The sequence below is a fragment of the Pinus tabuliformis genome, chromosome Q (assembly GCF_031772625.1).
Source record: "Pinus tabuliformis cultivar Carrire ecotype Pingquan chromosome Q, CPIR1, whole genome shotgun sequence".
Classification (NCBI taxonomy): domain Eukaryota; kingdom Viridiplantae; phylum Streptophyta; class Pinopsida; order Pinales; family Pinaceae; genus Pinus; species Pinus tabuliformis.
In genome coordinates, this window is record NC_142296.1 from 799,240,874 (window position 1) to 799,253,601 (window position 12,728).

Below are 12,728 nucleotides of genomic sequence, written 5' to 3' on the forward strand. Positions count from 1 at the left end.
TCCTGTAAGCAGTACCCTGAAAATAATAGGTTTTGTGTTGCAACTGGAATTCCCAGTTTGTCCTGGATCTCTTTTTTTAGCTCCAATACCCTCATCCGTTCCCGGATATGCACACACAAGTGTCTGCCTTCTGTTGATCTGATAAAGATTTGTTTCAGATCCTCTGAGTCTACCTTGGCCAGATCCAGTTTTGCGGATTCTGGATCTGGCGGGTTTCCACCTATCTTCTGCTTGGATCTGGCCAGATCGGATTGATCCACCCTGGATCTGCAATATTTGGCCCGATCTGATGAGCAGCTTCCCAGGTCTGGGCGCCTGATGGGGCGATCTCCCGTTTGCACGTCACGGACTGCCAAACCTCTGTTGATACGATGCGTATATCCTCCTATTAGATCCGGCCTAGATCTGCAGACATTGGGCCTTTGCTCAGGAGGATCCTTCCTAGATCTGCTGTGTTTGGGCCGTGCGTTTTTGTGATGGGTCAAAACTGCAACCCGCATTCCCCCGATCTTGCATGCAGAAATCGCGAGTGGAAGGACTGTGTTGACTTGAGCTGTAAAGCCAAACCCTGACAATTGTCCGCCTCCAAGGTGGATTCTGAACCCAAAAATCATTTTTGTGGGCCGATTTCTGATCTCTTGCCTCTTGGCGATCTTCTCTACCAGATCCGCCTCTGATGCCTTTGGCCCATCAATCAGATGAAGATTTGGGCGAGGGTTGTCTGCTGTACCAGGGGTTTCAGATCTTTTCCTGGTGTTTGGCCGCGTAGCCAAGCCCGTGCCGGCGATTCGATAAGCGTCAGAGCACACTCTCTTGAAACCGATCCCGTGGAAGGTACTGGCTGTGGCCGGCCCTGCAATGCCACCGCCATCGACCGCATTGACTGTGATTTCATTACCAGCGCGAGCGAAAACCCCAGCGATGGCCATTGTCCTCCTAAATAGCTTCTCCTTATGTGCATTTATTTATTACGTTCTTAAATTAAAAAAAAAAACATTAAAAAAAAAAACATTATAATTTTTTTTTTTTATAAGTTTTAGAAATAAAAGATGAATGGTAGATTTTTTAGATAAATTTTATTTATAAAATTACTATATTATTTAGAGTTAATAAAAATTACTCAAATATTAAAATAAATTATGGAAAAAATAAAAAAAATATAAATCTATAAAATATCTATTATCAAATTTTACCATTAAATTTTTTAAAAATAATCTAATAAGACGGAGGAATTGCCTAGTCTTCGTTGCACTGTGGAAATCTGTGCTCAACCTCCTTTCCGGAGCTCCGCCACCCTCCTTTCCCAGCTGCTCCGTTCCAACCTGTCAGACGGTGGGTTTCAACCTGTCAGACGGTGGATAAGGCAGTGCACGATACTCATTCAATGCAACTTGGCAACTTGGGTATCCAAAATTTCAAAATTCAAATCTTATTTCCGCGCCCAAGGTGCCCACGAAATTTCAATTGAAAAATTCATCGAGCAGAGATGGATTTGTATGAATCGTTCATATCTCTCGGCCGAATCATGGGAGGGGTGAGCTCGCTCTTGTCTTTGATCCCTACTTCGGCTCTTGAACTTGGGGCGACCGTGATGTCTGTGCTGGCAGTGGGAATAGTTTGGCACATTCACAGCCAGAGGAGCTCCTGCGCTTACTGGTGGCGTTCAGCTGCTACAAGCCCCTGGAAGACTGAAAAATCGTTTCTTGAACACGCTGTCAGTTCTGCCTCCGAGATTCACGTTCGACGAACTGAAGAAAATCACGGACGGCTTCGGTCGGAATCTCGAGAGACGGAACCATGGTTGGCGTGAAGCAACTGGAAGAGGCTTCCCAGGGTTATGACGAGTTTCGAAGGGAGATAGCCAGTCTGGGAAGCCTGAGCCATGTCAACCTCGTCCGACTTCGGGGATTCTGCGCGGAAGAATCCCACCACCTGCTCATCTACGAATACATGGCCAACCGCTCCTTGGATGGCTAGCTTTTCTCCACAGAGGACAAAAAGCGTATGAGTTAGGGTACCTGGATGAGCATCGCAGTGGACGCAACCCGTGGGATGGTGTTCTTACATGAAGAATGCCGTGAATGTATTATGCATTTCGATGTGAAACCTGAGAACATTCTCCTCGACGACAAGTTCAGGGCTAAGTTATCAGACTTTAGTCTGTTGAAGTTCATCGACCGGATTGATGAGCATAGCCGAGTTCTGACACGGATGAGAGGCACGCCGGGCTACCTGGCGCCTGAATGGCTCATGGAGACAGGAGTCGGCAGCAAGAGCGACGTTTACAGCTTGGGCATCGTGTTGCTGGAGCTCGTATCCGGGCAGCGGTGTGTGGACCTCTCAGCTCCAGCAGAAGACTGCTACTGCGACCATTCGGAGGTTTCAGGAGGGGAAATTAATGGAAATCGTGGATCCTCGTTTGCTAGATGGAGTGCCAGAAGAGGATGAAGTGAGAAAAGTTGTGATGGTGGCACTTTGGTGCATACAAGAAGATCCTGCCATGAGACCAGCGGCCAGTGCTGTGAGCCAAATGCTAGAAGGCCACATACAAATTCACGAACCACCCATGGCTTCTCTGCAATCTGCTCTTTCAAGGCAACGACAGATCTGGATCACTGCGGTTTCTGCCAGAAATCGGGATGCTCAGAATTAGCAGTGGCTGTCGTGATTTCTTGTTCGATCTCTCGGCTGAAGACGGTAAGTCACGTGGGTTCGTTGAAGATCTGGTAGGTAGCCGGCACGAGATGGTGCCACGACAACCGACTTTGATACTCGTCAGCGCATAATAAATCACCATAGGCATAATTAAATTGCATAGGAAAGGGAAGAATCTTCTCATTTTGAAATAAAACGAGCAATGTGTCTTGGAATATTGAAACAAAAATAATCAACTCTTAGAAATTTGGTATATGGCATAACTAGAATTCTCGACTACTAAAAATTTAAATTATCGACATTCTTCCAATACCATTTTATTGGATATACTCTAGAAAAGGAAAAAGAGCATAGCTTTCAACTTCCCTAGAATTAATACATAAATGAAACGTGCATGCTAGAAAATGAAAAACATTGGGAAAATGCCTAACTAAAAAAATAGAAAATAAAGAAAGAAAAAAAGAAAAATAAAGAAGAAAAGAAAGAAAGAAAATGAAAGAAGAGAAAGAAAGGAAAATGGTTTTAGTTGTGCAAACAATGGAAGGTGGTCAACTAAAGGGGTTCAATGCTTTAGGGACCATGATGGAAATGGTAGTCATGCTTGAATTTGGTGAGAATAAAAACATTGTTTTGGCCCTGTTTTGAACTTTATCATAGAGCCTCTTGGCCTTTAATGTCATTTGGAGTATATATAATGTAGAATCCTATGGTTTGGTATTTGAATCCAAGAGAGATTACAAGCATAGAGCTTTGAGAAAAGAAATAGAGGCCTACATGCATCAAAAATCTACCTTCCCATGATTTCCTTCTCAATCCGAAGGTTATTCAAGCATAGAGGTTTGAGAAAAGAGATAGAGACCTACATGCATCAACAATATACTTGACCATGAATTCCTTCTCTATCCAACATTTTCACTTGTAGAATGCGAGTAGGTGGCAAAAGGTTGTTCAAAGTCCACAATTTTAGTACAAACCGTCTTCACACAAACACATTTTGTGTGTTCTCTCCGGCTTAGGGTCTTAACATTTGGTGTTGGATTTTCCAATGAAGCAGGAATCCATGTTGTCCCTAAGAGTAAGGCTCAAAAGAAATGAGAAAAACCAAAATTCAAATACTAACAATCTTGTGAGCAATTGTCTTCAAATGATGGCACAAATGATTGGTTTGCATAAAATCAAGCAACATTGGCATCAAAGTAGGACAATAATGCTTATCATGTAATGTAGATTGTAAGAATCAAATATTCGATCTTAAGATAAGATGAACACAACACTAATGGGCCTTGCCCCTAGAGGAAGGTAGTGGTAAATTAGGTACTGCACAAAAAATACTATATTTCAATAAGAAATTAATTCTTCAATAACATTCTAAAAACTTAATTGGAAAATTATTGTTAATCTTTATAATAAAAAAATTCAAAAGAGTGATAAAATTTTAAAAATTAAAAAATATTAAAAAATACTTTTTATTAGCACATAGGACTTTGAATAGTTAAAACACTCATTCACGAATTCAAAACTTGTAAAAAATGATATTTACCTAACCAAAATAAATAAAATAAAATAAATTGTACAAAGTATAAGCAAAAAATTTCCACTGGGATGAAGCTTTGAAAACCCTAGATAATTCTATGCTTCGACTCATCCTCCGCAACCATGTAAGTTGTTCAGGGCTCCTTCACGCTAACAAGGAATGGACCCCTGAAGTTGAATGTTGTTGAATGCTTGCAAACAAGCGTGGGAGGCCGGCGATAGTTGCTAGAGTTGTTGAATGCTATACCACAATATTTGTTTATAGGACAAGACTTGTAGGTGTGTGGGATGGCCACAAGGCGGCTCCTGTCTTTGAAGATCAACACCCTTGCAGAGATCTTGGCTTTATGCAACACGAAAGTTGCAATGGGCTTGATTATGAAACATTGACCCAAAATTCATAAGAGAATGCCATTGCTGCTCAAATTGGATCTAGTGTTGTGCCATTGTCAGATCACTCGAAGCTATGTTTAAATGATTTTGTTGGGAGTGTTGGAAGGCCTTCACTAGGCTAGAGGAAACCTCAACTCTCAAGGACCTCCATTCTGCAAGGTTTTTCTATTCCTAGGAGGAGGTCACTACCCGAGATCTAGCAAATTTTACCATATTTGTGAAACTAATATTAGGAGGTTCCCTTTGTCTACAGGTCAAAGCCACAAATCTCATCTCCACACTTACAACTAGGATTCAGGATTGGGTGAGAACCCCATGACAATTTTCAGCTCTTATATGAAGGTTGATAACTTCAGGATTAGAAAACCCTCAGTGAGTATGGCTTAACTAGGGACGCTATGATCTATTTGGTTTCAAGAGTAAGGGGTAGAGCTAAAGGTTGGGGTGTGTCCTCCTCATCCCAACCCAATTCCTTCAAGGATGTTCATAAGTTTGGATGTCCACCACCAAACCCTAAAGATCTATTAGGACCGACATTTGTGGAAGATTAGGTAACATAAATGCTATCTCTTAAAGTCCTGATATGTAGATTCCTGGTTTCAGATTATGAACGACAAATGCTTATTTGTCGATTTAATGGCTTTTGGCCCTCAACATATGCCCTTCAGGAGTGGGTGAAATATAATTTATATCAGAATATTGTGCTACATTTTTTCTCAAAAGGCTTCGTTGTTGTGTTCTTCGAAAATCTAGCGGACCGACAAAAGGTTTTGGATCAAGGACCTTAGTTTTGGGGTCGCTCCGACCTCTTTTTTAAACCATGGTTCCCTGATTTTAATCATCTTTCCATATCAACAATAGTAACTCCTATCTGGGTAAGTCTCCCTAACCTTCCCATCCATTTGTCTCATCCATATGTTTTGGAAAATGTGGGTAATGTAATAGGTCACTACATCAAAACTGACAATGATAGGATGGCTAAAGAAATTATCACATTCGTTCGCATATGTGTTGAAGTGGACCTCACTAAACGATTATCATATAAAATCCTCCTGAATTGGAGGGGTAGGGTTTATTCACAACCAGTGGATTATGAGAATACTGTTTTTCACTGCAAGACTTGTCAATAGCCTAGACATCTCTAGAATGCTTGCCGCTTTTTGCAAGGGTCCAATACCCACCAGGATCCTAAGAAAACGAACCATGGCTTGCAAGATTCGAAGGGATCAAAAGGACATAAGACTACTACAAATCACAATAAGAATACCACTTAGAAACAAAAGACACCTACAACGAAAGCAACTCCTTCAAACTCAACTTAGCCTCATGTACAATGATTGCGTCCCTCTACAGAGGAAGTTCACCTCTCGATTGAACAAGGAAAAGGTTTTGCCATATTTTTGGCTCTGCCAATGAGTGAGCACATATGTACCCACGAATCAGACCACTTGTATACTGACAAGGAAACTACAAATGTGCCAAAAGCTTCGACAAGGGAAATGTCTCAAGGAAACAATATCATTGTCTCATCTACTCCTAACAATCTCTTGGATTACATAAATGTACATGAAAAAGAAAGAAAGAAAAATGACCCATGTTGAATCCCAATATCTAATTTTAAAAAAATATAAATATATCATTATGTATTGTGTTTAAGAAAATAAAGATATAATCTAATTCTTTTCTAGAAGTAATACAAATTAATTGAATAATATATATACATAAATAGAATGTCATAAATTTGTAAATACAATATATACATAAAAACATAATTTCTATTCAATCAAGAAAATCAAAGTAACCAACTTTTTATTTCAATTAGGTGCACACTCTAAAATATCTTGCCAGATGACAATATATGCTTTCGGAAATGTACATTAATGAAGGCTGAAAATGTGATTTCAAAATGGTTACCATCATCAACACATGGCACATGAACTGACCACTCCAATTGCCTGCAATTCCCTTGTTATTTCTTATCCACATGGGAATATTTTATTGTAATAGATTCGTCCAACTCATTAATCAAAACTTTAAAGTTAAATTTTGCTTTATAAAACCTGTTAATACCAGTTAGTGTTGCGGAAAAACTAAAGTCACTTCAATCATCAATGCCATGATAAATGCATTGCACATTATTGGGTTAATACGCTTGGACGGTGACAGACTTTAAGAAAAAGAAAAAGAAAAAAACCTAAAATTTCTCGAATCATGAATGTCTTAATGCACTGGAATAATGACAGTCGGCGTTGTCTACCGCATTGAGGCTCTATCGTATTGTAACGCTCGAGTCCAACTTGGTGGCCGCTTCATGCCCCATCGCAAAGAATAACCTTCACACTACCAATGTAATTCGAGAGTTGACGCTATTTGTCACATTTGAATGCATTGGTGAGTTAATGATATTTGTCACATTTGAGACGGAATTTGGGTGTGTACCGTGCTCCAGGATTTACACAAATACCGTAAGGGCCGCAGTAGTTGGGAAGGCGGTAGATATCATTAAAGAAATTCACGAAGAAATCGCTCTCTACTTTCAATCTGGACGGCGTTTGCAAATATAGAAATCTATGAAGAAATCGCTCTCTACTTTCAATCTGGACGGCGTTTGCAAATACAGCTTTAGGTTCTGTAAGATTTTTGAGATACACAAATCTAGATTTGCGAAACAATAAACAAGCTTGCAAGAGAAGGAAGGAAGCAACAACAATTGAGAAAAGAATGAAAATTAATTCTACAATATTAGTTTTAGAATAAACACATAAAAGCAACTAAGTTAAGCTTAGTTGTACATGCAATAACTAAAGCTAAGTGTGCTTTATCTTATGTTAATGTGTACATGTGCCACATGCAAGCAATAAGTTAACAGGAGCTAATCTAGGTGCATGTACACCAACACAGCTAGTCTAAGTGTATGTACACCAACACCCCCCCTTAAGCATAACTTAGGTGAGTGTGATGCAAAATGAATGAGTCCCGGCAACACGGCCATTTTAGGTACCCATATACAATGCATAAAAAGGAGGAAAGAGGGAAAACCCAGTGGGAAGAAAACCCCCCCTCAAAATATAATGCAAAAGTAGAGAAAAATCTGAAAAGTCTCTAGGTTGGGATGAGACGCTGGTCTGGGGCGAAAAACCCTCATGGGGTGCATCGGGAGGACGCGGGTGGGGTAATACTACCTCCAACGCTCGTTCTGGTGGCTCTCGTGAACGCGAAGTAAACCCCTTCGCCAATGACTTGAAAGCTGACGACGTCTTTGACCAGGTGAATACGGGTATAAACTTCGATGCATACGAAGACATTCCTGTGGAGACAAGCGGAGTCCATGTACCTCCTCCTGTGAATACTTTTGCTGAAATTGATTTAGGAGAGGCCCTAAATCTGAATATCAAGAGGTGTAAGTTGAGAATCCCAGGTCCTTGGCCAACACGATAGGCAGCTAAGTCTAAGCAACCATGCCAATGAGGAGGAGCAAGCGGCCCATCGAGAGATTTCATGATTACCTCGACGTCTTCCACCGATATGGGCAGAGAAGGAATTGAGGGCAGCAGCGCCTTCAAATCATTGGCGGACAGCTTTTCTGAATCCCTGGTGCTGCTGCCACAGGGCCAGCCAGGCGACTGAGGATCTCCAGGTTTCTGAAACACCGTGCCTCTTTGGACACCACTGTGAGGCAGCCACTTGGTGAGGGGATAACTTCCTTCGCTACCCGTACCGGCAAAATCAAAAGGGTCCGAGTAAATCACGACGGCCGAGGCTCCTGCCCTGGCAAAATTCTTGACAATGTCGCCTTTGAAAATCTTGTCGTGCCGAGCAATCACAATGGCGCCTGTGACATTAACGCCCATGCGTTCCAATGCCCTGAAATCCTCGACACGCCCATAGTTAACATACACCACCTCTGCAACCGAAGTTCCCGAGGGCGAATAGGCGTGAACGCTGGGAATGGCCTTCGAGCTCCAGCTACTGTAAGGATTTCCCTTAACTTCTTTTTCTCTCAGCTCGAAGCGCCTCAGAGTCTCCACACCGGGCGACCTCAGTGTGAGAGACCTGCTGAGAGGATAACTCAACAGGACATTGTAATCCTTACAATAAGCATCACTCAAGCCGTACTTCTTGAAGGTTGACAACACATACTCTGCGGTAGCGAAATTTTCTGTTGTGCCGGCGACGTGGGGCTCAACAGTGAGCTGCCGAAGGTGCATTGCAATCGTTTCATTGCAGCCCATCTTCAAGTAATCCCGATGGTATTCATTTCTGGTTCTCTGGTTCGACTTCCCCAAATTCCAAGAACCGAAGACCCGGTTCATGGAGACGACAAACAGAGCCGCCGCAATTATGGCAAAGGTGCTGCTCAAGCAAGCCTTGACAAGTGCCATTCTCTTCACCCTCAGCAAGGAAATTGGCATCTCTGCCGAATCCTCGATATTAAGATCAAACATCCGAGCCCTTTCTAATGAATCATGTCCAGAAGATAGTTGCGGAGTACTACTGCTCTTCATTGCCCAGCAAGCAAGCTTGCCAGATGCAATCTTCAAATTGGTTTGCATCTCATAAATGCTCACAGAATCTGGGGTAAATTCCACTTTCCTTCCGCTGCCTGTGTGTGTCATCTGATACACTGAGACAAGATTCACAGAAAGCCTTGGAATATGCAAGACATTTTCAAAGCTTCCATCTTCGAATTGCACTCTTCCTTGTCCAGTTGCTGCAACTGCAGAATTATCCCCCATGAGAATGGGAGGACCTGAGTATGCATGTAGAGAAGAAAAGGATTCCTTTGAAGAAGCCATATGATGTGAAGCTCCTGAATCGATGATCCATTCTTGTGGTGCAGAATGAAGAGCAATCAAAGCATGCCCTTTACCTCTTGGATCTGGTGCTTTTTCTCCAGACTTCTTCTTAGCATTCTCAGGAATGTGGTCTCCAAGATTGTGTTGCTGGAGTGTCTGCGCCATAAGATCTATAGTCTTCTTCATGCATGCAGATTCAGGATGAAAACCACGGTGGCAATAATTGCACATTGATTGCCCTTTCATTCCTTTCCTTTCCTTTGAGCCAGATGATCCATCAGGGGGTTTGGGATGTCCTCCCTTTCTTGGATTAGGATCCTTCTTCCCTTTTCCTTTCTAATGGTCTTTGGAATTTGTCGTTCCTTTTGCATGCACAGTAAGTGCATGCGCTTTGGAATTTTTAAGTGTGCCCATTTTGATGAGCTTATCTTGCTCATGCATCAAAGACTGAATAAAAGAATCCAGTGAGGGCAACTTCCAAGCTGCACTAGTTGCAGATCTGACTGTGTGGAATGTAGAGACGAATACTGCATACTCTGGACCAAGTTTTGATAAAATGGAAAGAATCAACTGATTTTCTTGCTTGGATTTGTCGATCCCGCATCCTTTCAGTTGAACCAGCAAGGCTTTATACCTTGTGAAAAAATCTTGAATGTTCTCAAAGTTTCTCGGATCTAATGAGTTTAACTCATTTTCGAGAATGTGACCTTGCATTTCATCCTGTTTTCCAAACAATCCTTCCAAAATTTTCCATACTTAATTTGGAGTTGAACATGATTCAACATGAAATAGCAGTTCCGGAGAAATAGATAAACATAGGATGCCGAAGGCCTCGTCCATGCAATTGAAATATCTTGTTTTCTCCATTGCCGATGTTGGTTCAACTTCCGTTTCCATGGTTATTCGAAATAAGCCTCTACTTCTGAGATGAAGTTGAATCTTTGGCTTCCATTCGAAATAATTATATGGAGTGAGAATTGCCGATTGTGGAAACTCCAATTTAGACTCCATTCTTTGTTGTTACTTCAATCTTCTGAACCTGCAAATAAAATTGCTTGTGCACTGTTTACAAATCCCTGTGCTCTGATACCATGTAAGATTTTTGAGATACACAGATCTAGATCTGCAAAACAATAAACAAGCTTGCAAGAGAAGGAAGGAAGCAACAACAATTGAGAAAAGAATGAAAATTAATTCTACAATATTAGTTTTAGAATAAATACATAAAAGCAACTAAGTTAAGCTTAGTTGTACATGCAATAATTAAAGCTAACTAAAGCTAAGTGTGCTATATCTTATGTTAATGTGTACATGCAAGCAATAAGTTAACTGGAGCTAATCTAGGTGCATGTACACCAACACAACTAGTCTAAGTGCATGTACACCAACAGGTTCTCGTCGGGCTCCATTCTGATACATCGAAATCCTTCAGTGGAACCATCGGAGAGTAAGAGAGAACCCATATGGATTGCCTCCCGTTTCTCTAATGCACTCTGGTGTAGTATTTCCATCTGGCCGGTACTCGAGCAACAGTCCGTCGTCGGAGAAGGCGATAAATTTCTATATGGAACGGCTATGCCTTGCCAATCAGTTACGATAAATCAGGAAGCCGTTGTCTATGAACAATCTATCGAGTGTAGAAACAAAGGCCTCCTACATCTCTAGCCACCCTTCGGCCATTGACGACACAATGTCGCCCTGGAAGAAAGAATTGGGCACGTAGGACTCCTGCCCGAGGCCCGATTTTATGTGAATGTTTACCCGAGGCATCAGATCGCTCTTGCAAATGACGTGATCGGTCTTGCAAATGACGTATTCAGAGAGCTGTGTGTTCATTTTTTGGTCTTCCAGGGGCTTGTAGCAGCTAAACGCAACCAGGTAAGCGCAGGAGTTCCTCTGGCTATGAATGTGCCAAACTATTCCCACTGCCAGCACAGACATCACGACCGCCCCAAGTTCGAGAGGGGATCGAAGACAAGAGCGAGCTCACCCCTCCCATGAGGCCGAGAGATATGAACGATTCATACACCTCCCATGATTACGTCGAGAGATATGAACGATTCATACAAATCCATCTCTGCTCGATGAATTTTTCAATTGAAATTTCGTGGGCACTTTGGCCGCGGAAATAACATTTGAATTTTGAAATTTTGAGCACCCAAGTTGCATTGAATGAGTATCGTGCACTGTCTTATCCACTGTCTGACAGGGTGGAACGGAGCAGTCTGACATGTTCGAACGGAGCGGTCGGGAAAGGAGGGTGGCGGAGCTCGCGAAAGGTGGCGGAGGGCGGAGGAATTGCTGATGGTTGAAGACGGACGTTTTTTCGGGCGGCGATGGAAATTGGGCAATTCCTCCACCTAGTTGTATTACTTTTTTTTAAAATCGTATTTCAATAATTATGGTTTCAAGTGCCTTAAAACTCTACGCCAAGAACGAAAACACTGAGTTTGATAGACTAAATTGTTGGTCTTATAACACAACTCTTTCATTTTTTTTTGGTGGATATCAATTTTCCTTGGGGGAAGGAATTTGATCTGAAACAAATATGTTTCGTGGAGTAATGATTGATGCTGGGCGTTAGTAATTTTTTAAGTTTAGTAGTCACTTTGGAGCAAAAAAATTCAAATGAAATTTGGGGCGTGAGATAAGTGATGGGGTATGCCGAATAGAAGTCACAACAGTATTGCGGGTTTTTCCGGAGTGGAAACAACAATCATGGTTTAACTTAGAAACGAACAATATTGAAGATTTAGGAAGCAGGGTTTGGTGTTTGGGTGTAGTCGTTGGGCTGGAAGACCAAAATGAAAGATTTACTTTGTGGGTTTTCTTAATTACTTTAAACCCCTTAACCAAGATCTATTCCTTTGTAAGAAATCAAAATCAATGCACAGCGGAACTTACTTTCCATCTTCAAAAGGCTCCTGGGCTTTACTTGAGTTGTTGGCTCTTGAATCCTTCCAAGAACTTGCAATCCTTTTCTCTGGCTATCCTAAATGACAGAGTATCTAGTCTTCAATGGAGCAGACAATTTTTCTGAGTGATTGCAAGCCTTGGAGACTCAGCCCTTTTATAGCAGTGCAAAACCCCAATCCTAGGGCAGCCTAAAATTTAGCTGAAACAAGTCTGTCAAGAAATCTGAAATTTCAGATTTTGAAATCAATCAATCAATCAATCAGAATAGATTCTGATTTCCTTATTCAGCTCAAATTTATTACTGCTATTATTTTTAATCAATTATAATCAGTCCATTAACAATTGTAATTGATTAACATTATTCTATATGTATTTGTATCCAAATCCTTATTTAAATACGTATAATGCCATGATTTAATTAATCACATTATTTGG

General features: G+C 41.4%; 2 protein-coding genes across 2 annotated transcripts in view; one reads left to right on the forward strand and one right to left on the reverse strand.

The window, feature by feature from the left end:
• LOC149221889 (fatty acid amide hydrolase-like) overlaps window positions 1–12,728 on the forward strand; it is a 290,500-nt gene that overhangs the window by 243,642 nt on the left and 34,130 nt on the right. The window lies entirely within an intron of this gene.
• On the reverse strand, window positions 6,978–9,086 carry LOC149221891 (putative glutamate carboxypeptidase LAMP1). The gene is made up of 2 exons (XM_089383667.1): window positions 7,721–9,086; window positions 6,978–7,210 (listed from the first exon to the last, which is right to left on the reverse strand). Exons 1-2 carry the CDS (start codon window positions 9,084–9,086, stop codon window positions 6,978–6,980), a joined length of 1,599 nt encoding a protein of 532 aa, XP_089239793.1.